The 23061-nt window shown below is 60.5% G+C and overlaps 4 protein-coding genes and 1 long non-coding RNA gene across 7 annotated transcripts; 3 read left to right on the plus strand and 2 right to left on the minus strand.

The window, feature by feature from the left end:
* The first annotated feature begins 328 nt into the window (after positions 1-328).
* TBL3 (transducin beta like 3) lies at positions 329-6621 on the plus strand. Its single transcript, XM_060123446.1, has 22 exons — positions 329-469; positions 1966-2017; positions 2098-2193; positions 2280-2327; positions 2432-2573; positions 2663-2747; positions 2833-3003; positions 3088-3163; positions 3236-3329; positions 3415-3596; positions 3689-3830; positions 3931-3989; positions 4073-4176; positions 4652-4799; positions 4885-5115; positions 5189-5259; positions 5343-5499; positions 5579-5637; positions 5890-5993; positions 6079-6150; positions 6239-6397; positions 6481-6621. Exons 1-22 carry the CDS (start codon positions 429-431, stop codon positions 6588-6590), a joined length of 2403 nt encoding a protein of 800 aa, XP_059979429.1. The 5' UTR covers positions 329-428; the 3' UTR covers positions 6591-6621.
* Positions 6622-6787: 166 nt separating this feature from the next.
* NOXO1 (NADPH oxidase organizer 1) lies at positions 6788-9386 on the minus strand. Of its 2 annotated transcripts, none has more exons than XM_060123448.1 (8): positions 9315-9386; positions 9138-9218; positions 8876-8961; positions 8607-8789; positions 8284-8465; positions 8071-8184; positions 7325-7442; positions 6788-7244 (listed from the first exon to the last, which is right to left on the minus strand). In XM_060123448.1, exons 1-8 carry the CDS (start codon positions 9378-9380, stop codon positions 6977-6979), a joined length of 1098 nt encoding a protein of 365 aa, XP_059979431.1. In that variant the 5' UTR covers positions 9381-9386; the 3' UTR covers positions 6788-6976. The 2 variants fall into 2 exon arrangements, with proteins under 2 accessions (XP_059979431.1, XP_059979430.1); XM_060123447.1 differs by having other exon boundaries at positions 8607-8784; positions 8886-8961; positions 9315-9380.
* A 2798-nt stretch (positions 9387-12184) lies between these two features.
* On the plus strand, positions 12185-14722 carry GFER (growth factor, augmenter of liver regeneration). The gene is made up of 3 exons (XM_060123462.1): positions 12185-12508; positions 12861-13057; positions 13989-14722. Exons 1-3 carry the CDS (start codon positions 12248-12250, stop codon positions 14149-14151), a joined length of 621 nt encoding a protein of 206 aa, XP_059979445.1. The 5' UTR covers positions 12185-12247; the 3' UTR covers positions 14152-14722.
* On the plus strand, positions 12929-22117 carry SYNGR3 (synaptogyrin 3). 2 transcript variants are annotated; one of them, XM_060123461.1, is made up of 5 exons: positions 12929-13057; positions 17455-18022; positions 19917-20154; positions 20412-20554; positions 20649-22117. In XM_060123461.1, the coding sequence occupies exons 2-5, from the start codon at positions 17924-17926 to the stop codon at positions 20856-20858; spliced, it is 690 nt and encodes a 229-aa protein (XP_059979444.1). In that variant the 5' UTR covers positions 12929-13057; positions 17455-17923; the 3' UTR covers positions 20859-22117. The 2 variants fall into 2 exon arrangements, with proteins under 2 accessions (XP_059979444.1, XP_059979443.1); XM_060123460.1 differs by lacking the exon at positions 12929-13057 and adding an exon at positions 16761-17043.
* LOC132505404 (uncharacterized) lies at positions 16428-20072 on the minus strand. Its single transcript, XR_009535396.1, has 3 exons — positions 19843-20072; positions 18746-18931; positions 16428-16631 (listed from the first exon to the last, which is right to left on the minus strand). It is a non-coding gene; the product is annotated as an uncharacterized LOC132505404 (long non-coding RNA).
* Positions 22118-23061: the final 944 nt, after the last annotated feature.

Genomic DNA, 23061 nt, shown 5'->3' on the forward strand with positions numbered 1-23061 from the left:
CGCCTGCCGATGCAGGGGACACGGTTCGTGTCCCGGAGGAAGATCCCACGTGCCGCGGAACGGCTGGGCCCGTGAGCCATGGCCGCTGAGCCTGCGCGTCCGGAGCCTGTGCCCCGCAACGTGAGAGGCCCGCGTACCGCAAAAAAAAAAAAAAAAGTCCAGTAAAACGACAAGCAGCTAGAGACCCCAGCACACTGCCAGTCGACCCCAGCCGCTTCCACGTTGTTCTACAGCCCGCCCTCAAGGCCGGAAACACCTCTGCCATCTTCCGCTTCCTGACGCCGCTCCGCTGCCCTCAGCAAAGATGTCGCCGAGGCCGCAGCGCTGGTGACGTCACATTAGTTGCCGGCGGTGACGCCATCCCCCGGCGCCGACAGTGTGGTGTCGCGCCCAGGTCTCCCTCACGCGGCGGCGGCGGCAGCGGCGACATGGCGGAGGCGGCAGCCGGAGTGGGCCGCTTCAAGTCCAAGTGAGCCGGGGCTCCGCCGGGGAGGGAGCCGGCTTCGCTGCCGGAGTAGCGAGGGCGCCTGGCGTGGGTCCTGCACCCATTTGGGGAGGGGGTGAGGGCTGGATACGGACAGGCCCGCGGAGTCCTCGCGGGAGAGCCGGCACTGACTGCTCTCGGAGGGCGGGCACTGGAGTCCCACCGGGTGCAGCTGGCTTCCGCTACTTAAACTTGGAGCCGGTTTGGGGAGGGGGAGGGGGACAAGAAATCCGAGAGAGGGAGGAAGGGGCGAACTGAGCACAGGTCGAGGCTGGTCCTGGACGGGAGCGGGACTCCCCAGCGCTCAGGTAGCAGGAGAAGAACCACCTCTGGGGCAGGCGGCCTGGGGGGTTTCATCTGCTGTCCCTCTTCTCCGGGGAGCAGCAGGAAGAGAGATCAGGAGATGGGCTGGTCCTCCGTGGCCAGGAAGCTCTCAATCCCGTGCTTTTTCAACCCCCAAACTTATGCTGAACATCTAAGTGCTCAGTGCCCGGGACCAGACACACTCAGCCTCGCCCTGTGCAGCAGTCTGGTGGGATAAACATATTAAGCAAATCGTTTCTATCAGGACCTGTGACACGCATTAGCAAGGGGTAGCCCTGATGCCGAGACCATCTGTTGGATGGTCGAGTGGGTTCAGGGGGGCTCCGTTTCATCTTGGCTGTCAGGCTTCCTCCAGCGGAGTCATCCAGGCACCTTTGAAATTCGGGAAGAGAGACCCGGGCCACATACAGGGAACAACCCATGTGAACACAAAGAGTCAGGAGACACCCCTCGAGGCAGGGTCTCGTAAACGTGTAAGGAGAGCAGAGGACTTTAAGGCAGGGTGATGAGATGAACAGAGTTATGTTCTAGAAGGCCTCTCTGGGAGCAGGGTTTGAGAGAGTGATAGGGACCAAATGAAGAGGCTGGAGCAGCTCCCCGGAGAGGAGAGTGCAGTGGCTTGGACCAGCATGGAAGTAGCCAAGAGGGAGGGGAGAGGACAGCCTGACACTTTTGCTGAAATGAGAATCTGCTCAGAGAGTGAGATGGAGGAAGGAGCCGGGCTTGGGGAAGGGGCAGGCTGGACCTCAAGAATGAAAGTGTTGAGAATGTTGAAGAGGATGTTGCTCTGGGCTGGTACCCAAGCCTTGTCTCTCATGGCCAGCAGGGGGCCCCCAAGGCCTGGCTTCCTCCATACCGGGGAGTCTGGGAAGACTTGGACTGCCCTGGGACCCGTGTGGATCACGGACCAGCCCAGGGTCCCAAATCTTCTGTAACATGGGGGTACCCATCTCACAGTACAGCTGAGAGTTAAAGAAAGGAACAGTAGAAGAGCTCATCACTCTTCCTCTCTCATGCTTCCTGCATCCCTGCTGCTACCCAGGAACTCCTCAAGGGCAGGGCCCTATTGGGTTGATCTCTAGGGGAGCATCTAGTGCAGGGCTGGGCACTGAGGACCAAGGGGTGGGTGGTTCACTCTCTCCCCGTCTCTCTTCCAGCTATGCTGTCGAGCGCAAGATCGAGCCTTTCTACAAGGGCGGGAAGGTGCAGGTACTGGCCTAGGGGAGCAGAGTGGTGGGGCAGGCAGGGGCTGAAAAGTGTTACCTTGACTGAGACTCCTTTGTCACTAGCTGGATCAGACTGGGCAGCACCTCTTCTGTGTCTGTGGCACCAGAGTCAACATCCTGGATGTGGCCTCGGGGACTATGCTGCAGAGCCTGGAGCAGGTGAGGGCGGGGGAGGGTCAGGGTAAGGGGCTGGTGTGGGGGGCAGCCTATTCTCATGGCACCCTGTGCATTCACTCTCGCCCCAGGAGGACCAGGAGGACATCACTGCCTTTGATCTCAGCCCCGATGACAAGGTATATGGGACCGGGACAAGAGGTGGGCTCCGGTACCTCCCAACCAGAGTTGATGAGGATGGCGTCCATGCCTCTGCCCCCAGCTGAACTGCGTGCTCCCCCAGGTGCTGGTGACAGCCAGCCGGGCACTGCTGCTGGCTCAGTGGGCCTGGCAAGAGGGCAGCATCACCCGCCTGTGGAAGGCAATACACACAGCCCCTGTGGCCACCATGGCCTTTGACCCCACCTCCACGCTGTTAGCCACAGGTAGGACCCCGGCTGGGTAGAGGGAGCAGCTAGAGCCAGGCAGGGGGCTTTGGGCATACAGCCCCTGCACCTCGAATACATTCCCACAGGCGGCTGTGATGGGGCTGTGCGTGTCTGGGATGTCGTGCAGCACTATGGGACACACCACTTTCGGGGCTCACCGGGTGTCATACAGTGAGTAGGGGTGGCGGAGGGCGGGTGGGTGGGGCGTCACAGTCAGGGTGGCATAGCTCACCAGCCCCACTCCACCTGCCTGCAGTTTGGTGGCCTTCCACCCGGACCCCGCACGCCTGCTCCTATTCTCCTCAGCCGCAGACACCAGCATCCGCGTGTGGTCGCTGCAGGACCGGTCGTGCCTGGCCATGCTGACTGCCCACTACAGCGCTGTCACTTCTCTGACTTTCAGTGCCGATGGTCACACCATGCTCAGGTCAGTAGCTAGCTACCCAGGCCTTGGCAGGAAAGGGACGGCCACAGCTGAGACTTGGGAACTGAGGTGGCTGTTTCCCCCCAGCTCAGGCCGTGACAAGATCTGCATTGTTTGGGACCTGCAGAGCCTCCAGGCCACAAGGACCGTGCCGGTGTTTGAGGTGGGGCGCCAGGGCCATTGAGTGGGGCGGGGTGGGGTGCGGGGCTGCCACCTCTGACCTGCTCGTCCTCAGAGTGTGGAGGCTGCAGTTCTGTTGCCAGAGGAGCCGGCGCCGGAGCTGGGTGTGAAGTCTGCGGGCCTGCACTTCCTGACAGCTGGCGACCAAGGTGGGTGGGGCCGGGCCAGGGCGGGCAGCAGGGGTAATGGAGGCCTGTGGACCCGTGAGTCCCAGCGGCCCTTGTCCCCACACAGGCACACTGCGCGTGTGGGAGGCAGCCTCTGGGCAGTGTGTCCATGCACAACGGCAGCTGCCAGGTCCCGGGCGGGAGCTGACCCACTGCACCCTGGCCCGAGCCGCTGGCCTGCTCCTCAGCGTCACTGCTGACCACAACCTGCTTCTCTATGAGGCCCGCTCCCTGCAGCTGCAGAAACAGGTGAGCAAGCACTGCCCCTGCTCGGCCCACAGCCCAGGATGCCAGCCCTCCACTCACACAGGCCCTGGCCTGTGTCCCTCCTGCCCCTACAGTTTGCCGGCTACAGTGAGGAGGTGTTGGACGTCCGGTTCCTCGGGCCCAAGGACTCCCACGTTGTGGTGGCCTCTAACAGCCCCTGCCTGAAAGTGTTTGAGCTGCAGACGTCCGCCTGCCAGATTCTCCACGGCCACACAGGTGAGGGCGCCAGGCCAGCGCCCCCGAACTTCACCCAGGACTGGATTGTCCTGCCTTGCTGTAGCTGTTCTCTAGCCATTTCTTCTCCACCTTTTTCTAGATATTGTCCTGGCCCTAGATGTGTTCCGGAAAGGGTGGCTCTTCGTTAGCTGTGCCAAGGTGAAGCACCACGAGAGGTGCGGGGGACAGGGTCCTGGGTCAGGAAGCCCAGCCCAGCCTCTCCTCACCCATCCCATCCCCAGGATCAGAGCATCTGCGTCTGGAGGATGAACAAGGCAGGCAAGGTGGCCTGTGTGGCTCAGGGTTCTGGACACACACACAGCGTGGGCACCATTTGTTGCTCAAGGTAGTGGTTCAGGGCTGGGGTCCGGGGTGTCACGGAGGCAGAGGCGGGTTTTGCCTTGCTCTCTGAGTCTCCAGCCTAGGAATGTGGACTAGAGAACAGGGGCTGGGGCATCCTCAGATGCTACTGTAGGAGGTTCCTAAGAAGTGATCTTAAGGTTGTGTGGATAAAAGGGGAGGGGTGGTAGACCAGGGACAATGACACTAAGCAGCTTCTAGGGGGAGAGGGTGCTCTTTAGGCCTGGGGCTCCCATTGTTGGGACCAAGTCCCCGAGTTTGACAGCACTGAGGGCACACAGTGCAGACTCGAGTGGAAGCAGGTGGTCCCAGAGGTGTTAAGGCGGTGGCACATTAGTTCAAATTCCGGGACAGTCTTTTTGGTTTGGACCAAGGTCTGACAGGCCTGAGCTGTGGTGCGCTGCAGACAGGGCTGGCCAGGGCTCAGCAGGTGTCTCCCCCTCCCCCAAATCGGGCCTCAGGCTGAAGGAGACCTTCCTGGTGACGGGCAGCCAGGACTGCACTGTGAAGCTGTGGCCCCTCCCTGAAGCCCTGCCATCCAAGAGCACAGGCCCCGATGGTGGACCTGTCCTCCTACAGGCCCAGGCCACGCAGCACTGCCACGACAAGGTGACCGCACGCAGCACATAGGTGGGGTCGTAGCAGGACCCTTGCTGGGATGGGGATCTGAGCTGCTGTCTGCTCCCACCACCAGGACATCAACAGTGTGGCCATCGCCCCCAACGACAAGCTGCTGGCCACGGGGTCACAGGACCGCACGGCCAAACTCTGGGCCCTGCCACAGTGCCAGTTGCTGGGCGTCTTCTCGGGCCACCGGCGTGGCCTCTGGTGTGTCCAATTCTCGCCCATGGACCAGGTGTTGGCTACGGCCTCGGCCGATGGCACTGTCAAGCTCTGGGCACTGCAGGATTTCAGCTGCCTCAAGGTAAGCCTCCCTCAGCCCAGGCCTGGCCCCCTACCTGGTGACACCTCACACCTCCCCTCTCCCCACCCTGCAGACGTTCGAGGGACATGATGCTTCTGTGCTGAAGGTGGCATTTGTGAGCCGCGGCACACAGCTGCTGTCCAGGTGAGTGGGTGAGGGCGAGGCAGGGTTAGGGGTGAGCTAGGGGCAGGCCCCAGGGCTGAGCCCCCTCCCAATCCTGAACACAGCGGCTCTGATGGGCTTGTGAAGCTTTGGACCATCAAGAACAATGAGTGTGTGAGGACGCTGGACGCCCACGAGGACAAGGTCTGGGGTCTGCACTGCAGCCGGCTGGATGACCATGCCCTCACCGGCGCCAGCGACTCTTGCGTCATTCTCTGGAAGGTGTGTGGCCTGGGGTGGGGTGGGGGGACAGTGGGCAGGACAGCGTGGGTGTGCCAGTCTGACCCCAGTCTGACCCCAGGATGTGACCGAGGCGGAGCAGGCAGAGGAGCAGGCCAAGAGAGAGGAGCAGATGGTCAAGTGAGTTGGGGGTCTCCACCGAACCCCTCACGGCAAGTCCCATGTGTTAGCACCACCCTTGCCCCTTGGAATAGGGCACATTGGCGTCCCTTCTCTCTATAGCTTGGGGAAACCAAGGCTCGGAGCAGCAACACAGCTCACCCCCAGCGGGTGCTCAGGCCCGGGCTGCAGACTCCTCAGCCAGCCCCGATGGCTCTGCCTTCAGCCCTAGCCAGGTCCCCGAGTGGTCCTGTTCCCTCCTTCCCCCACCAGGCAACAAGAACTGGACAACCTGCTCCACGAGAAGCGGTACCTGCGGGCGCTGGGCCTGGCCATCTCTCTAGACCGGCCCCACACTGTGCTGACTGTCATCCAGGGTCAGTGCTGCCTCGGGCCAGACAGGCGGCAGGGGTAGTCTCTCGGGTCCTTCCCCAGGGCTCAGTCTCCTCTCTCCTCCTGTAGCTATCCAAAGGGACCCCGAGGCTTGCGAGAAGCTGGAAGCCACGGTGCTCCAACTGCGGCAAGACCAGAAAGGTCTGGGGCAGGCAGGTCAGGGCTGGATGGTGCCTAGTAAGGCTGGGGTGGCCCAGCAGGCAGGTCTGACGGTCCCCATCACCCACAGAGGCCTTGCTGCGCTTCTGTGTCACGTGGAACACCAACTCACGGCACTGCCACGAAGCCCAGGCCGTGCTGGCCGTGCTCCTGCAGCATGAAGCCCCGGAAGAGCTGCTGGCCTACGACGGTGTGCGGGCCTCACTTGAGGCCCTGCTGCCCTACACTGGTATGTAGACCCAGCCCCAGGTGGGCGCAGGGGGCCGTCCAGCCAGACTCCTCCTACCCTGATCGCCTGCTGTCCTCCCCCAGAGCGGCACTTTCAACGGCTCAGCCGGATGCTGCAGGCAGCCACCTTCCTGGACTTCCTATGGCACAACATGAAGCTGCCCACCCTCCCCGCGGCCCCCGCGGCCCTCTGAAACACACCAAAACATGTACTTTGCTATCTCAGCTGCCTGTGTCTGTCTGGGCTTTGTCTCACCCCAGGTCCTGGACCACTGCCTGGGCCAGCCCGAGGCTGGGCCCACCAGCCAGCCCCGCCCCCACACTTTGGCCCAAGATCCCCCAGTCCCTGCCCCTCAGCACAGACACTGGGTGGGGGTCAGTCAGGAGAACTTTACTCAGAAGACAAGGGAGAGTGTAGTCTCCTTGCCCCACCAGCCAGGGAGTCCCACCCTCAACTGCGCATCCCACAGCCCTGAGGCTGATGTGGCTGGCAGCCACCATCCTTGGGGTCTGGAGCCTCTGGCCTGCCGCTCCAGCTGTGGGGTGCACAGCGCAGCCCTCCACAACATGCCACACACTCTCAAGGGGGTCCGTGACACCCTGGGTCCTGCCCCAGTGCCTCACAGGTGATGGTGCAGCAGCAGCTCTGAATGGCACTCCGAGATGGTCGGGCAGGCACGGTAGGCGGCAGGGTCGTGGCCTGGGGGGACTTGGGGGAGCTTTGGGCCTCGCCCTCCCTGTCCTCACCACCATCTACGCTGAGGTGGAGCCATGGTCCACTGAGGAGTGTGCCCAGCCCGTCAGGCTGCAGTATTGCAGCTGGGAGAAGACCAGTACGGCCTTGGAACCTGTGGGGGAGGACGGGGTTTGGTTAGCACTGGGCCCTGCCTCTGTTAGACTGGGCCCACCAGAGCCCCACCCCACGTACCTGCACAGCCACCAACCACAGTCTGATGTTTCCAGCACACGCACGCGTGCCCCTGTGGTCACAGACAGCTCATCGGCTTGGCTGCTCTCGTAGGAATGGGAAGCACAGAACTGGTACCCTGGGAACGGATCCTTGGTGGTCACCACAGAGGCCAGGGCCCCACCTCTTAGTCCCTGCATCATCTCCTGCTGAATCACCACCTCCGGGCTCCCCTCTGGATCTCTGCTGACACCAGGGACCGCTTTAAAACCCAGTGCGGGGCTTCCCTGGTATCGCAGTGGTTAAGAATCTGCCTGCCAATGCAGGGGACATTGGTCCAGGAAGATCCCACATGCCGTGGAACTAAACCCACGTGCCACAGCTCCTGAGCCTGCACTCTAGAGCCCATGAGCCACAACTACTGAGGCCCGCGCACCTAGAGCCCGTACTCCACGACAAGAGAAGCCACTGCAATGAGAAACCTCTGCACCGCAAGGAAGAGTAGCCTCTGCTCGCTGCAACTAGAGAAAGCCTGTGCACAGCAACGAAGACCCAATGCAGCCAAAAATAATAAATAAGTAAATTAAATTAAAAAAAAAACCTAGTGGGGCTCCGCCTCACTGTGGGGACCAAGCACACACTACAGGGCCACTGGTACCCCCTGGTCGTCCCAAGGCCTCATTCCCCTGGCTTGCGTGCTGCTTGTGACTCAGCTTTGCCGAACACAGCCCCGTGGTGGTGGGTGTGGGGAGGAGGGTTAGTCTCACCACTGCTCCCTAGGGACCATTCCCCATCTCGTCCCTGGCCCAGGGCCACCTCTTCCAAGTAGGGAGCAGGAAACCATGCCATCTGCTGGTCCTCATTCGCCACCAGCCACCAGCCTGTGCTCAAGATAAGGGCAGGGGGTGTTTTGGTTCCTGAGGCCCACTGGCATCCCAGGGGGCAGAAGGATGTGTCCCCAGATTCCCACCCAGGCCCACCTGAGGGGTGTCGCAGCAGCACATCTAGGGCCTCCTGGGCCCGAGCATGGAAGGGCTGGCCCCATGTGTCCTGGGTGCTGAAGGGCTGCAGACAGTGCAGGCTCTGAGCCTCCTGGCTGCGGATGGCAGGGCTGCCCGTGGGGCCTGGCAGGGGCTCTTGTGGGGCAGGCAGGATCACCAGGCTGGTGAGGGTGCAGGTGAGAGGTGGGATGTCCACCTGTCCATTCAGCCTCTAAGCCTCCCCTCATTGGCCCTTCCTCCACCCCGCCTCCCCCATATTCCAGATGTTTCTGCTGGCAGAGAGTTGGGGGTGGGTCAGGCACCTGCCAGCTGGCAGCACAGGCTCCAAGTCCATGGGTTGTGGTGCAAAGAAGCCAGTGAGCACCGGGCTGTGGGTCACACGCTCCCCTGTCGCCAGCAGCGCCCTTGAGTAGGTCTCCAGCAGCTGCAGGCGTGCCAGGCCTCTGCCAGTGCGGCCCCAGTGCACCAACAACGATGCATCTGTGGCCAGGATAGGGACTGACCGTGAGACACACACCCCAGGGCTCCCCACATCAGACTGCTGCCTCCCCCGCCCCTCCTGGGATCCTTGCTGGCCTGACCTGTAAGCTTGGGGAGAATGCGGTCAGATCTCCGCAGCAGACCCGCCTCCACTGGAAAAGTCTCCTTGAGGGTTTTCTGAGGGCGAGAAGGGGCGTGTCAGTCTCCGAGGGCCCACTGTTCCCCTGGGAGGGCAGGGGTCCCTTTCCAGGATCTTAGGGGCTGGAAGCCCGAGTGGGCACAAGGGCAGGCAATGCGGGGTGGTCACAGGTGGGTCATGCAGTTGGGGGAAGTCAGGGTGGCTTCAAACTCACATGGAGTCTCCTGAACTCCTCCCAGCTTCTTCGTGCAAAGGTGTCGCTGTCATCCGACCAGCACACGGAAAAGGCGAACGTCTGTTAGATGAAATAGGTTGGGGGCTTCTTGGAGGCGCTAGGCCAGGAACTCCCTCCCTCCCCCTTGGGGCTGGCAGGGGTCCCATCAGTCCCGACCTGGAGCCTGTCTGTCTGTAGCAGAGCTGCCCCGCTCACAGACACCGGGTGCCGGGGGCCTGCCATTGCTGTGGCTTCCCCAGATCTCCGTCACAGGTTTCTGGAGTCTGTCGGGTGTGGGCAAGCGTCCCACTGCCTCCCTGCCTACTTGGGGAGGAGGGGAGGCCTCGGGTACCCAGAAGACGGTTTGGAATTCCCCGGCGATGCCCCAGACCTGCCACGTCCTTGCTGCACTTCCCTGCCTGTGACTGGGTCCTTCACAGCTTCCTCACCGCACCCCTAGCCTGTAGAGGGGCAGGAGCACAGGGCTCCGTGGGTGGGAGGAGAAGCAAAGAAAGAGTGGAAGGGCTGGGGCTGGGACTGCGGCCTGAGGCCCTCCTGCTGGAGTCTGGCGGTGGGTGGAGGAGGAGGAGAAGGAAGAGCCATCAAAGTGCCGCCAGGCCTGGCCACACCTCCCGGCTCTCCCACACCCTGTGTAGTGCTGAGATCGGTCAGAGCCACCTGCCGGGTGTGCCCTTTGGCTCTTTGAACTCCCTGGGGAGCTAACAGCAGTTGTCATCAGGAACCAGTGACCCAGTGTTAAAGGCTTTAAGTGCTTTGTTTGGCTTAATCCTCACATTGGAGGAAAGGTCTCTATAATGTCCCCAAATCACAGAGGAGGAAATTTGTGTTAAATGGATATTAACTGTCAGGGTTTCTTTCTTTATGTGTTGGGGAGAGGCGGACGTCACAGTTTTACCCCATAGGTTCCCCTGTGGTGGAGAGACTTGGGGCAGGATGAAGAGGGTCACCAGCGCTTGGGGGATGGGGGAAGTGGCGACTAGGACTGTTTTGAGAGCCATCTCTGAATTCATGATTTATCATAGTTTGCTGTAAACACAGCCTCTGAGATCAAGAGTGACCATCCCCCCACTAACTGGGGTGGTGAAGGGAAGGCCCTAGAATCCCCAGACAGGTGGTGTGCCCAGGTGCCCCACATCTCTGGACTGCTTCCTTATAGGGGAGATTTTTGGAGCCCCATCCAACCCTGGCACACAGTGGTTCTTCCCCCTGTTGGAGCCACCGGCTCTGTGTTGAGACTCCCTCTACCCCAAGCCCTCGAGGGAGGGGTCAGCCTCTATGGCATCCCTCCAGGAAACCACTTTGGCCTTGACAAAAGGCCTTTGTCTATCTGTCCAACCAGTGGCTCTCTCTGAAACCTTCAAACCTTCCCTAGTCTTGGCCCAGGCAATGAACACCTGTGGACATAGGCCTAATTTTTGCAAAGTGCCTTCAGCCCAGCTGTCACCTTGCCAATCTCAGTGGGGGCCACTGGCCTGGTAGGGTACAGGGTGGGACAGATCCTGCTCCCTTGGAAGACAGAGGAGAGAAGTGGGAGAAGGGCCAGCTTACTCACAGCCAGGGACCTAGAAAGATGCTGAGGCCTCTCCCTATGCCAACTGAGAGCCCCTGCTCTACACCCCCAACAACCTAGATCCTTTCCACTCTTTCTTTCTTGACACCCCCTACCTTCATCTCTCACCTGGACAACTACCAACAGCCCCATCCTCCCCCAAAGCCTGTGCTCCTCACACGCTCCCATGAAATCCACTCTTCAGAGGAATCTTTGCAAAACAGAAATGGGATCAGGCCAGGGTACCCTGCCCAAAACTTCCCAGCACCTTCCCAGGGTCCTCAGAATAAATTCCCAGCTGCCACGGCAGTTGATGATGTCCTTGGTGGGTCCCTGGCCACCTCTGGATCTCTCCTCCCACCACCCTTCCCGGGTCCTGTCCCACTGGCCTTTCTGCCCATGCAAGTAGCCAAGATCCTCCTCCCTCCTGCCTTGGCCTTGACTGCCCTCCTCAGTTGATTCCTCATCCTTCAGGCCACTGCCTAAGTGTCACCTCCTCAAGGAGGCCTCCCAGATTTACCATGCCCTGTTCATGGCCCCCATCACAGTTTGTACCTGAACATTTATTAGTGTGACTCTTTTTTGTTTGGTTGGTTTTGTTTTTTCCGTCTTGACCACTGGACTATGAGCTGAGGAGGTCACGGACGGACAAATCTTGCTCCTTGCACAGACCAGTGCCTAGAACAGTGCTTAGAACAGATTAGGCACTACACAAATATTTGCAGAATGAATTAATGTACATATGGAAGCAGAGGTATCCCTGAGGCCACTCCCGACGTGGGTTTAACCTCTTCAAGTAGGCTGTAGGATTCGGGGCGGGGGGCGGGGGAGAGAGGCTGCTCGGTACTCGCGGGAGCCCAGAGACGCACCTCCTCCTTTGCAGGCACGGCCCTGCCCCGCGTTGCCAGGCGCCCGTTGCCATGGCGCCGGTCGCCAAAGTGGAACCCGTGGACCCCCAGCACCAACAGCACGCCCTCTGTGCGCTCACGGCCCAGCTGGGCGCTCCCCCAACTGAGGGCACAGAGCCGCGGGCACGCGGGACGGTCAGAGCGGAGCAATGGGGGCATCGAAGACCGTAACACGGACGTGGCCGAGGCCGCAGCCCGAGGCCGCGGCACGGCCAGGGCGCGTCTTCCACAGCACGCTGCTCTTCTACTGGAGGAGGCTGGAGCGCAGACACGGACGACGCAGGTCGGGCACAGGCCGTGGAACGAGGCCCAGGGGCGCGGCCAGGACTCGGGCCTCCGGTTCCGCGCACACCCCGACCCGGGTCTCCGACGCGTCCTTAGCCCGGACCCCTGTCTCTGCCGCTTCCCGGGCGCAGACCAATGCCCCCAGCCCCGCCTCCATGCCGGATACCGCCCCGGGCCCCGCCCCCACCCCCGGCCCCGGCTCCGGCTCAGCCCCAGCGCCCGCGCCCGCGGCGCGCGCGCCCGGCTCCTGTGGCCGCGCCCTGGCGGCTGCGCGCGCGCTGGCCTGGAGGCCGACTTGGAAGCCCATCTGGAGGCCGACCTGGCCCGGCAGGCATTGCGCGGGCAACATGGCGGCGCCCGGCGAGCGGGGTAGTTTCGGCGGTGGGAACCTATTCTCCTTCCTACCCGGCGGCGCGCGCTCCGAGGTGATGGACGACCTGGTGACGGACGCGCGCGGCCGGGGCGCGGGGCGGAGAGATTCCGCCTCTTCGGCCCGGACGCCATCCCAGGCGCCGGCCTCCGATTCTCAGGTCGCCGAGGACGCCTCCCGGAGGCTGCCCTGCCGGGCCTGCGTGGACTTCAAGTCGTGGATGCGGACACAGCAGAAGGTGCAGATGCGGGGGGGCGCCACCTCCCCTCAGAGGCCCGCGAGCCCTGCTGACTCCTAGCCCCGGCCCCCACACCTTGTTCTCAAGCACCCCGGGCCGACTTCCCAAGGCCCAGGCCGAGCGTTCCCACAGGCCCTAAGCCTGAGAGACTTTATCTCCCGGGTTTGGCTGTTCCTAAACCTTGCCGCCAAGGTAGCCCAGGCCTTTCGGCTCTTAGCCACATGTGGGCTGGATCGGCCTCAGGACTTGTGTCTCCAGTCAGCGGGCCTGCGGCTGGTGGGGGAAAAAGGGGAGCTTTGTAGGTTTCTGGTTGGGGAAAACCGAACTGACCCTTGTCGGCCTCTTTCCGCAGCGGGACAGCAAGTTTAGGGAAGATTGTCCTCCGGATCGCGAGGAACTGGGCCGCCACAGCTGGTCTGTCCTGCATACCCTGGCGGCCTACTATCCCGACCTGCCCACCCCAGAACAGCAGCAAGATATGGCTCAGTTCATACATTTATTTTCCAAGTTTTACCCGTGTGAGGAGTGTGCTGAAGACATAAGGAAAAGGTAAGTTGTGTCTGCACAGTCTGCAGGCAGCAGAGCATCCCACCTGGAGCCTGGGCCTGGGGCCCCTGGCTGATGTCATAAAGGGGAGCCTAGAGAAATAAGATGCAGAGGTGGCAGAGGGTTGCTGAGAGCAGGGACCACCAACAGAGAAGGGATTGGATCATCTGAGCCATCTTCTTCCTCCTCAAAGGCCAAGCTGTTTGGGGCTGCTGCTGGGTACTGCTTCTTTCTGCAGCCACAAGGCTCCCAGGGAGGGCTTCCCTCATGAGATCCCTTGCTTAGCACTGATGGAGGCTCTGGCAGGTTTCGGAGGACTCCACTTTGCCTAACTTCTGGAGCAGAACTGCCAATTTCAAGACCTTGGGAACTCATTGCTGTTGCTTCCAGGAGACACCTTTTTTTCACTGGGGAGCCCAAGAACTGTTGTTTGGCACCCATGGCATTTCTGGGCTGGATGTGGGGGGCAGGGCAGCCCTTGCTGTTTGAAGCCTGGGCATTTAGAACAAGGTCTCTTGCTGAGCTGATGCAGTAGGGCCACAGGTGCTAAGAAACAGATCTGTTTTTCAGTTTTGCCTTTATGCCAACCCCACCCCTTCCACACACTGCCTGGGGCCAGGGATGCTGGGGTGAGGATTCCTGATTGTTACCAGGTTGTTAAGTTGAGGCCTCTGCCTCAATGTCTTGCCCAGGGCTCTTGCCAGGGTTTGCAAAGCTCCCGAGGTGAGGGTTTGAGCAGGCCTAGGAGTCCACCAGGCCTTGCTGCTGCAGGGTCTGCCCCCTTCTGGGAATTCAGAGCATGAGGGCACTTCTGGGTGTAGCTCACAGCAGTGCCCCAGCTCTCCTCCCTGAATTGAGCAGGCAAGGATCTGGTGGGGCGGGGACAGTGGGAGCACTGCCTGCCATCCTTCTCCTTGTGCTCCCCCACACGCAGGATATGCAGGAACCAGCCAGACACTCGCACTCGGGCCTGCTTCACCCAGTGGCTATGCCGCCTGCACAACGAGGTGAACCGCAAGCTAGGCAAGCCGGACTTCAACTGCTCGCTGGTGGACGAGCGTTGGCGCGACGGCTGGAAGGACGGCTCCTGTGACTAGAGGGCAGCCAGAGCCTGTAGGCGGCCTGGCCAGAGAGGGTGGGGCTTATTAAAGTGCGTGTCAGAGCCAAAGCCTGCCTTGTCTCAGTTGGGTGGTCCCTAGACGCTACCCGTGGAGCCCTTTCCCTCTCAGGTTCTGAGTGTAAGTGGGGGTACCCGTTGCAGGCACCCCGATGGCCTCCTCCTCAACCCGCGCCCCGTGGTGCTGCAGGTGAAGGAGGCAGGAGCAGCCTAGGCTGTCCCTTCCTTAGGATTTGGCCTCCTGCCCACTTGACACCCTGCTGCCTACTTCCCCGCACAGGAAGGTGACAGGCCTGGCTGGGCTCCCCTGTCTCGCCCCTCCGGGCCAGGCCACTGTCTCCCCATCTTGTAGCTAGGGACAGCTAGGGGTACAACAGGGACGGTAGCTGCAGAGGCTGTGTGCCATTTGCACTTCAGGAAAGAGGCCTGGGGGCTGAGCTCTGCTGTGCACCTTCTGTCTGGCTCATGGTCTCACAGAGCCGTCCCAGGCCTGTCAGAGGAGGCTCCGTGGAGCTTGAGACCAAAAATAAAATGCTGGAGAAGTGACTGAAGACCTGGCCTCAGTGTGTTTTGTGCTGGGATTTGCAGCGATGGACAGGGCCTGCCCTCGTCCCTCTGTGGTCTCCTGCTTCCTCCTATCTGGGTTCTGGCCCCTTAGGAAGAGGGAGCAGTTCCAAGGCAAGGGTGGGCCAGGATGTTCAGGAACACCAAGGAGGCTGAGTTGCTGGAGCCAAGGGAGGATCAGAGAGGTGAGGGGAGGTCACATGGCAGGAGGTCCTCAAGGCCCCAGCAAGGATGTGGTTTTAACACCCAGCTCCCATGGAACATAGTGGAGAGTTTGGAGCAGAGGAACAGCAAAATGTGACTTTTGAAAGGTCCCTCTGGCTGTTGAGCTGGAATGAGGCAGGTGTGGGCGAGAGGAGGGGGGGCAGATACCCCTGTGGCAGCCGAGAGGGAAGCTCGCCCCAGGATGAGTGGGAGGCCTCACTGGCTACACTCTGAAGGTGGAGCCCAAGGTGGCTGTGGGGTTCTGGCTGCTGGAAGGAGGGAGTTGCCCAGTGTATCAGTGAGATGCGGAAGACTGTTGAGTGGAGCAGGTTTGGGGGTGACCTGCACCCAGGTTTTGGGCCTTCACACACCCTCTCAGCCACACCTGCTCCCAGGCACTGGCTCCCAGCTGGAATGGCCCAGCAACAGTGCGCCGTACCCCTGTGGTTGTACAGCTCTCACCTCTCCCCATAGTGTCTCGGCTCCTCCCTGGGCAGGGGCCAACCTTTGGCACAGCCTCCTTGGCAGCTTTACCCCACTGGCCCCACGGGGGTGCTGGCTTCCTCAGGGGCTGCCCAAGGGGCCAGGTTACATAAAGAAATAGGAGGCAGGGAGCAACCAGCAGGGAAGTCACTGCTCTTTCCTCCTACAGATGGACGTCCCCAGCACAGGGCTTGTCTCTGGCCTTTCCCGAGTCACCTGTGCGCTGGGAGCCAGCAAAGTTGTGGTCAGCTCAGGAGCACGCCGTCCATGTTTGCTCTCCCTCCTTCCCTGCCTCACTTTCCTTTTTCCCTAACTCTGGCTTCCCCAAAGTTTCACCTCCCAATAAAACTCTTTAACTTTGCCACAGATTCTGTTTTCCAGGGTATCCAGGCTAAGATGAGTGGGACTGTAGTTCAAGGGAAAATTCTGGCTCAAGTTGTTAGCATGGAGACCAAGACAGTGAGCATAGAGCAGGGAGAAGAGCCCCAGGACCATGCCCTGGGACCCCTAAGGCTCAAAGGTCACAGATGGAACAAGAGGAGGGAACCAGAAAGAGATAACAAGAAAGGGCCCATGAAGTAGGTGGAACACGAGGAGAGGGTGACATCACAAGTATTCCTAGGAGGATGGGGACAGGATGGCAGTGGCTGCATTGCCCCTGGGACTAAAGGGAGCAGTGATAGCTGGAGGGGAAGTGGGCTCAGGAATGGAGCAGGTTTAGGCACTGATGTAAATGATCAAGTAAAAGGGGGAAATGAATGATGCATGAGACAGAGAGGAAACTGTCACTGACAGGGGAGAGGTGATAGGATTGGATGCAGTGTCATGGAGTCAACTAGTGGGTGGCACTTCTGGCCACACCTGCCCTGGCACAGTAGGGATCTGGATTTGAATCCCAGCTCTTCACTTTCTAAGTGTGATGAAGGAACTCAACCAGTTTGCCTTTTGTTTGTTCGTTTAAATTTATTTATTTATTTATTTATTTTTTATTTATCTACGGCTGCGTTGGGTCCTCGCTGTGCACGGGCTTTCTTTTAGTTGTGGTGAGCGGGGGCTATTCATCATTGCAGTGCGTGGGCTTCTCATTGCAGTGGCTTCTCTTGTGGAGCACGGGCTCCAGGCACACGGGCTTCAGTAGTTGTGGCTCGCGGGCTTAGTTGCTCCGTGGCATGTGGGATCTTCCCAGACCAGGGCTCGAACCCGTGACCCCTGCATTGGCAGGCGGATTCTAAACCATTGCGCCACCGGGGAGACCTTTTTTTTTTTTAATTTGGCCAACTGTGCAGCTTGCAAGATCCTAGTTACCCGACCATGGATCAAACCCGGGCCCTCCGCAGTGAAAGCGTGAGTCCTAACCACTGGACCACCAGGGAATTCCCACTTGCCTATTTACCATCTGAAGAATGGCAGTAAAACAGTCCCTGCCTCCACAGGTCATGGTGAAACACCTGGCACTGTAAATGCTCAACAAATGCAGACTTTCCTCAATGTCCTAGACAGAAACAGGAGTCCTCTGGGCCCCTGCCAGGCTGGCCTGGAAGGAACATGCAGGAAGGGACCTTGTCTAACCTGGAGCTGGGCCATCTGTGGTGAAGACCCAGCGGGGGTGCTGGGAAGCTAGGTACCCACTCTTCCAACTCCCCATCTCTGATGCTTCTCCCCACTCCTCGGCCCAAAACTAAATATGTCAGCAGAAAGTCAGTTGGGGAGACCCAGGAGTGTGCAGGGCTCAGTGAGCACCCTCGGAATGACAACATCCAACCACAGGAAAAGAGCAGAGATGCCCCAACTCCCACCCATGTGTGCCTCTGGGCTCTGCCTGCCTGGACAAGTGCCCCTGAGGGCAGAGGCCATCCTCCCTCCCTGTTAGGGAGGATAGAATGTGAAGGAGAAGCTAGGGTGCAGTGGGAAGTCATGGGAAAGGCCCCAGTAACCTCCCTCTGGTCTATGGGGACCAGAGGCAGGAAGCTGGGTTCCCTTTCCCTGAGGGCTGGGGGAGACGCTGGAGCCCTTGGACCTGTTACCTCCTTAGGCACTCAGGAAAGGGCCCTGTACAGAGGAGTGGGGTCATGTCGGTCTGTCCACCCACGTGGCTACGGCAAAGGCTGAGCCCAGTGTCCACCTGCCCTGCTGACTCCTGACTACTTGTGAGTGGCCGTGGGGGACTCAGCCCCTTGACCCCGCCTCCTGATGGGGACCTGGTGGATGGTCTCCATCTCGGACCCTGGTCTTGCGGTGAGAGTGGGTGGGGTGGGGTGGAAGGTGGGCAAGGTGGAGGGAGGTGAGTGCTCCAGCCTTGCGCGCGTGGACCAGAGGGAGGGGTGTAGGCTCGGTCCCGCCCCGCGCGTCCCCGCCGCGGCCGGCGCGCACTCCCGGAAGGCGGCGACGGCAGCGGCAGCACTGGCAGCATCGGCAGCAGCCCCGGGCGGCCTCGGGTGGGGTCGGCCCGACGGACAGAAGGACAGAGGGCGCCGGGGACACGCGGCCCGCCCGGGCTGGCCATGGAGGGAGCCTCGTTCGGCGCGGGACGCGCAGGGGCCACCCTGGACCCTGTGAGCTTCGCGCGGCGGCCCCAGACCCTGCTGCGGATCGCGTCCTGGGTGAGTGGCCCCGGCCCAAGCCCCGCCCCGATACCCCGTCCCACTTCGCTTCGCCTCCCTCATCCCTATCACCTGCCTCTAGCCCCCTTCCTCATCCTTGCCGCCCCTCCCCCGCCGGCCGCAGGTTGGGGTGACGTCACCGGGCAGGGCGCGCCCACCTGCGGGCGGGGGAGGGGCCGGCGGCGACAGCCGGGTACCTTGAGAGGTCACTGCCCGCCGCACCCACCTCTCAATTCTTCCTTAGGTCTAACTCAATCCCCTTCCTCAGCCCTCGCTCGGTTTTTCATGTGCTTACACCCTGGAAGCGGGACAGGGGTGGGGGCGGGATTCGCGGAGGGGCTTGAGCGCTCAGCCTCAGCACGAGTAAGGGCTACCGGAGCCAAGAGAATCAGGCAGAGCCTACCCCCTACTTCTGCACGCACATCCTCCTGGCTCCTTCGAAGGGAGCTGGCCATTCCCAGGCCCCCCAGTTGCAGTTGTGAGTTGGGGGGTGTGCTCTGGGATTTCTCTGAGTGGGGCAGCTGGAAGGGGCTCTACACTGAGAAGGCTTCCTGGAGGTGGTGTGGGAGGGGCAGATTTAGAGGCAGCCTAGCCTACTGGGGCAACCTTAGGCCCAGTGGCCTGCTCCTCCTTCCCATCCCTCCAGGCAGGAGAGATGGAAGGTGGAATGCTGAGTTCTGGGTTTTGTCCACCTGGTGGTGGCTGGTGGTGGCGCGTACTCACCTGTGTTCCAGGAGGGCAGTGCCCAGAGTGGGGCAGGGGCCCTTGGGTGGAGTGACTGGCCAGACCAGGAAGTAGGGACCCTACGTTCTGGTCCCAGCTTTGACCTGACTTGTGGACCAATCTGTGGGTACGTGTCCATATCTTGCACCTTGGTTTCACTCTTGACTAAGTCTCTAGGAGCTGGGGCTGGAAAGGAGAGAAATGAAGTTGAAATTAGAGGTCTTTTTTTTAGAAATATAGGGCTGCCCAGAGCTCAAAGAGCAGCTTCTGGTTTAAAAGGACTGTGGTCCACACTCCTTTGCCTTCCAGCCCTCGTGGGCACAGGGCACTGAGGTTTGACTGAACTCCAGAGGTCAACAGTGTCGCCTTTTAAGCCCAAGCATGTATGGATGGTGTTAATTAGCCACAGTCATGTGGGGCCATCATCCCTGGAGTGCCCACAAAGTGCAGGATGGTGGGTGGGTATTATTCCTGTCCCCAGCACCCCATGAGTTGTGCCTGCTACATTTGGCATGCTAAGAAATGAGGCTGCACAGCTCCCAAATGCTGAGGGTAGGTTCCACTCAGGTCCTGGCTGACAGCTCTGTGCAGCTGACCTTCTGCTGCCTGCCCCCCCCATACTCCCACCCTTCTTGCTTGACTCCACATCTACTTCCCCTAGCCCTGCTGACTCAGGCCTGGGGATCACTGGTCCAGGTGAAAGCTCCTGTTCCCACACTCTGGAGTGGGCCATGGGGGACACTACGGGCTCCACAAGATACAGAGGACCCAGCTTGAATGTCAGCCCTGGCTTTTATCAACCATGCAACCCTCCACAAGGCACTTCACTTGTTGGAGCCCCGATTTCCCCATCTACAAAGAGGATAAGAGCAGTGGCACTCTTGTGGTTGTTTGGGAGGATTCCATGAGCAAACACATGTAGCCATTTTACGCACAGTGCCTGGGCACAGTTGATGCTCACTAAATGGTATGTTTTGTCCATACTTACTAAACTTGAGGTAGATATTAAGGGAGGGGGTCCCCGAAGACCCCCACCCAGAGATAGATCCTGTGCTGCAGGGGAACGCAGGGACACTCCCGAGGGCATGGGCACTCACGGTGGGCTAGGAGACCTCGGGCCTCGACCAGGAAGGGGCCATCGCAGGGCCTTGAGCGCTCCCACCGCCCACAGGTGTTCTCCATCGCCGTCTTCGGGCCCATAGTCAACGAGGGCTACGTGAACGCCGACAGCGGCCCGGAGCTGCGCTGCGTCTTCAACGGCAACGCGGGTGCCTGCCGCTTCGGCGTCGCGCTCGGCCTTGGGGCCTTCTTCGCCTGCGCCGCGTTCCTGCTGCTCGACGTGCGCTTCCAGCAGATCAGCAGCGTCCGCGACCGTCGCCGCGCGGTGCTGCTGGACCTGGGCTTCTCAGGTAGGCGGGGCCGTGAGGGGCAGGGCCTGGGGGAGCGCGCGGGGCTTCTCGGGTGGGCGGAGTCGGGAGGGCGGGCTTCGGGGCGGGGCCAGAGGGAGCGCGTAGATTCTCAGCCGATTGGGGCGGGGACAGGTCCGGGCGGGGCGGGAGTGGGCGGGACGGGTCGGGTTCTCGGTCTGCGGATTCTCCTTCCCGGCAGAGCTGGGCCGGGCGTCTCGGTGCAGCATCCCTTGACCCGCCCGCCCACCTGCCCGCAGGGCTCTGGTCCTTCCTGTGGTTCGTGGGCTTTTGTTTCCTCACCAACCAGTGGCAGCGCACGGCGCCCGGGCCGGGCACGACGCAGGCGGCAGACGCGGCGCGGGCCGCCATTGCCTTCAGCTTCTTCTCCATCCTCAGCTGGGTGAGTGCGGCCGGCGGCTTGCGGCCGGCAGGGACTGGGGCCAGGTAAGGGTCGGGGCAGGGTCGGCCCTGGCTGACCCCGGACTCCCCCTCAGGCGGCGCTTACCGTGAAGGCCCTGCAGCGGTTCCGTCTGGGCACCGACATGTCGCTCTTTGCCACCGAACAGCTGGGTGCTGGGGCGGGCCAGACCTACCCAGGCTACCCAGTGGGCAGCGGTGTGGAGGGCACCGAGACCTACCAGAGCCCGCCCTTCACCGAGACTCTGGACACCAGCCCCAAAGGGTACCAGGTTCCTGCCTACTAGTGGCCAGCAGGCCCAGACCAAGGCACAAAGGCTGCCCCACCAATGCAGGATCCAAGGCTTCCTGGGACCTCCCTCAGGTCCTCCTGGCCCAGCAGCAACGTGTGGATGCTGTGGGCCATCTGGGGCCAAGAGAGGGTAGCCTCCAGGGTGCCTGGGCTGTTCCCCCCAAGTTCCTCCAGTCCCTTTAGTCCCCAGCCCAGGGCCAGAGGTCCTGAGGAGAGAACAGCACAGCCCTGGGCACGTGTCCTTCAGCCTCCAGTGGACCAGCCTAGGCAGCGGGCCATTCCCCTCATGAGCCAGCCAGGCAGGGCTCACCTGTACACTCTGGTGTCAGGGGTCCAGCTGCCCTCCATAGCCAGATGCAGGGGCTGCCCTGGACTGGGGGTGACTGGGGGAAGGGACACCACCCTCACCCCGTGGCCACTGTTCCCCATCCCCTGTCCCTGTGGGTAGTGGTGGTCCTTGCTCTGTCCTGGTGGTTCACCCTGTAGGGCCATGTGCTCTGTCTGGAGCCTCCCTCCATTTCCTCTTACAGGCTCACTAGAGTAGCCCAGCCCTGTCGATGTTGTGATTGTGGTCAAGTCTTCAGGTTTCACCTCGTAGTTCCCCACAAGCAGCCCCTCTTTTCTGTGGCCCCAGCTCCGGCCCTTACCTGCCTTGGCCCAGGCCCTTGCTGGGGTGCGGGCAGCTCTGGCCAGGAAAGCACAACATGGCTGTAGGCCTGGGCATCAGCCCTCTCCCAGCCCTTCAGTAAGACCTTGCCCAAGGGAGGCTCCAGACATCTGGGTGCCCAGCAGGACACACCCCTCACGAGGAGAGAGGCCTAGAGGCTTCACCTTCCCACCGTGCCCTGGAGACAGCCATTCCCCGCAAACCCCTTTACCTCGGCTCCCTGGACTAGTCCCTCAGCTCCCCACACTGCACCCCATTTTAAGGCCCAGCCCAAGGTTGGGGGTCCCTTTGCATAGCTGAGTACTCATGCATTGCTCAAAGCTGGCTTTTCACATTAAGTCAATACCAAATGTGGTTGCCACATTACATTTTTACAGACAGTCGCCTCCCTCTGGAGTTGCAGTTGAGTGACAACCCTGTACATTGTAGCATAGACCAATTATTTGTGGATATTAAAGTGAACATGTTTACAATTTTTGTATATATGAGTCTCTCCCTCCTTCTTCTGAAAGAACAATCTGTGATTGTGTATTTTCAGTGTCCCATGTTCCAACTGCAGCTTCTTTACAATAAAGACTGTAAATGAGTTTACTGTGGCCCAGACACTCTTGGAATCCTTTCTACTCCTGCCTCTCCAGTGCCAGAGGTTGGGACCTGAGGGGCACCAGGGCCAAGAATCCAGAAAGGGGCACAGGGAGGTGGAGACCAGGCTGATGCCCATGTTCTGGAGAGTGCTGGGGAAAGCAGTCGTGATTTCTCCAGATGTCTGCTTCTTACCGCCTTCTGCTCCTGGGAGACCACCATGTGTACCATGCAGCATCCAGAGCCACATTCCCTGGCCAACTCCCCTTTGGAGATTTCCCCAGCTTGGTCTTGTTTACTTTTGAATTTGTCTATTTCTTATCTCAGTTACTTTTTCATTTCTGACTTATTGGTTAATAACATTCTGGTTGAATGAAGCAGGTAAGAGCTGGAGCTGGAATGCTGGCTTGGCCGTGTTCAGGCTTGGTCTTTCTGGGCAAGTCTCTCAGCTTGTCTGTGCCTCAGGCTCCCCTTCCAGAAAAGGAAAATAGTAGTTGCCATCATCAAAGGTGCGGGAAGGGTTAACGGCGGGAAGGATTAACGTAAACGTGTGTGTGTGTGTGTGTGTGTGTGTGTGTGGTGTGTGTGTGTGTTTGTGTGTGTGTGTGTGTGTGTGTGTCTCTTTAAGAATCCGTATTTTCAGTATTGTTAATGAGATAGCTCATCTTCCAGGTTACTCTTTGGGGGTGCTGCTTGTGCTCAGGTCTGCAAAGAGGGCATCAGCTATGAGGGGCTTCTCCGGTGTGGTGGGGAATGCAGGTGGCCTCTAGGCAGTCCCATGGAGAGTGAAGAGTGTGAAGTCTCTGTCTCCTAGTGGGCTCCGAGCATGGCCATCACCCAGGAACTTGCTCCAGTCTCAGCCACAGGCAGGCAGGCAGGCCCTCGGCTTCAGATAGGCAGTACCCATGCAGCCGTGTGGCTCTGGCCTGGCCCCACTGCAGGCCACGTC

Source organism: Lagenorhynchus albirostris, chromosome 15 (genome assembly GCF_949774975.1).
Source record: "Lagenorhynchus albirostris chromosome 15, mLagAlb1.1, whole genome shotgun sequence".
Classification (NCBI taxonomy): domain Eukaryota; kingdom Metazoa; phylum Chordata; class Mammalia; order Artiodactyla; family Delphinidae; genus Lagenorhynchus; species Lagenorhynchus albirostris.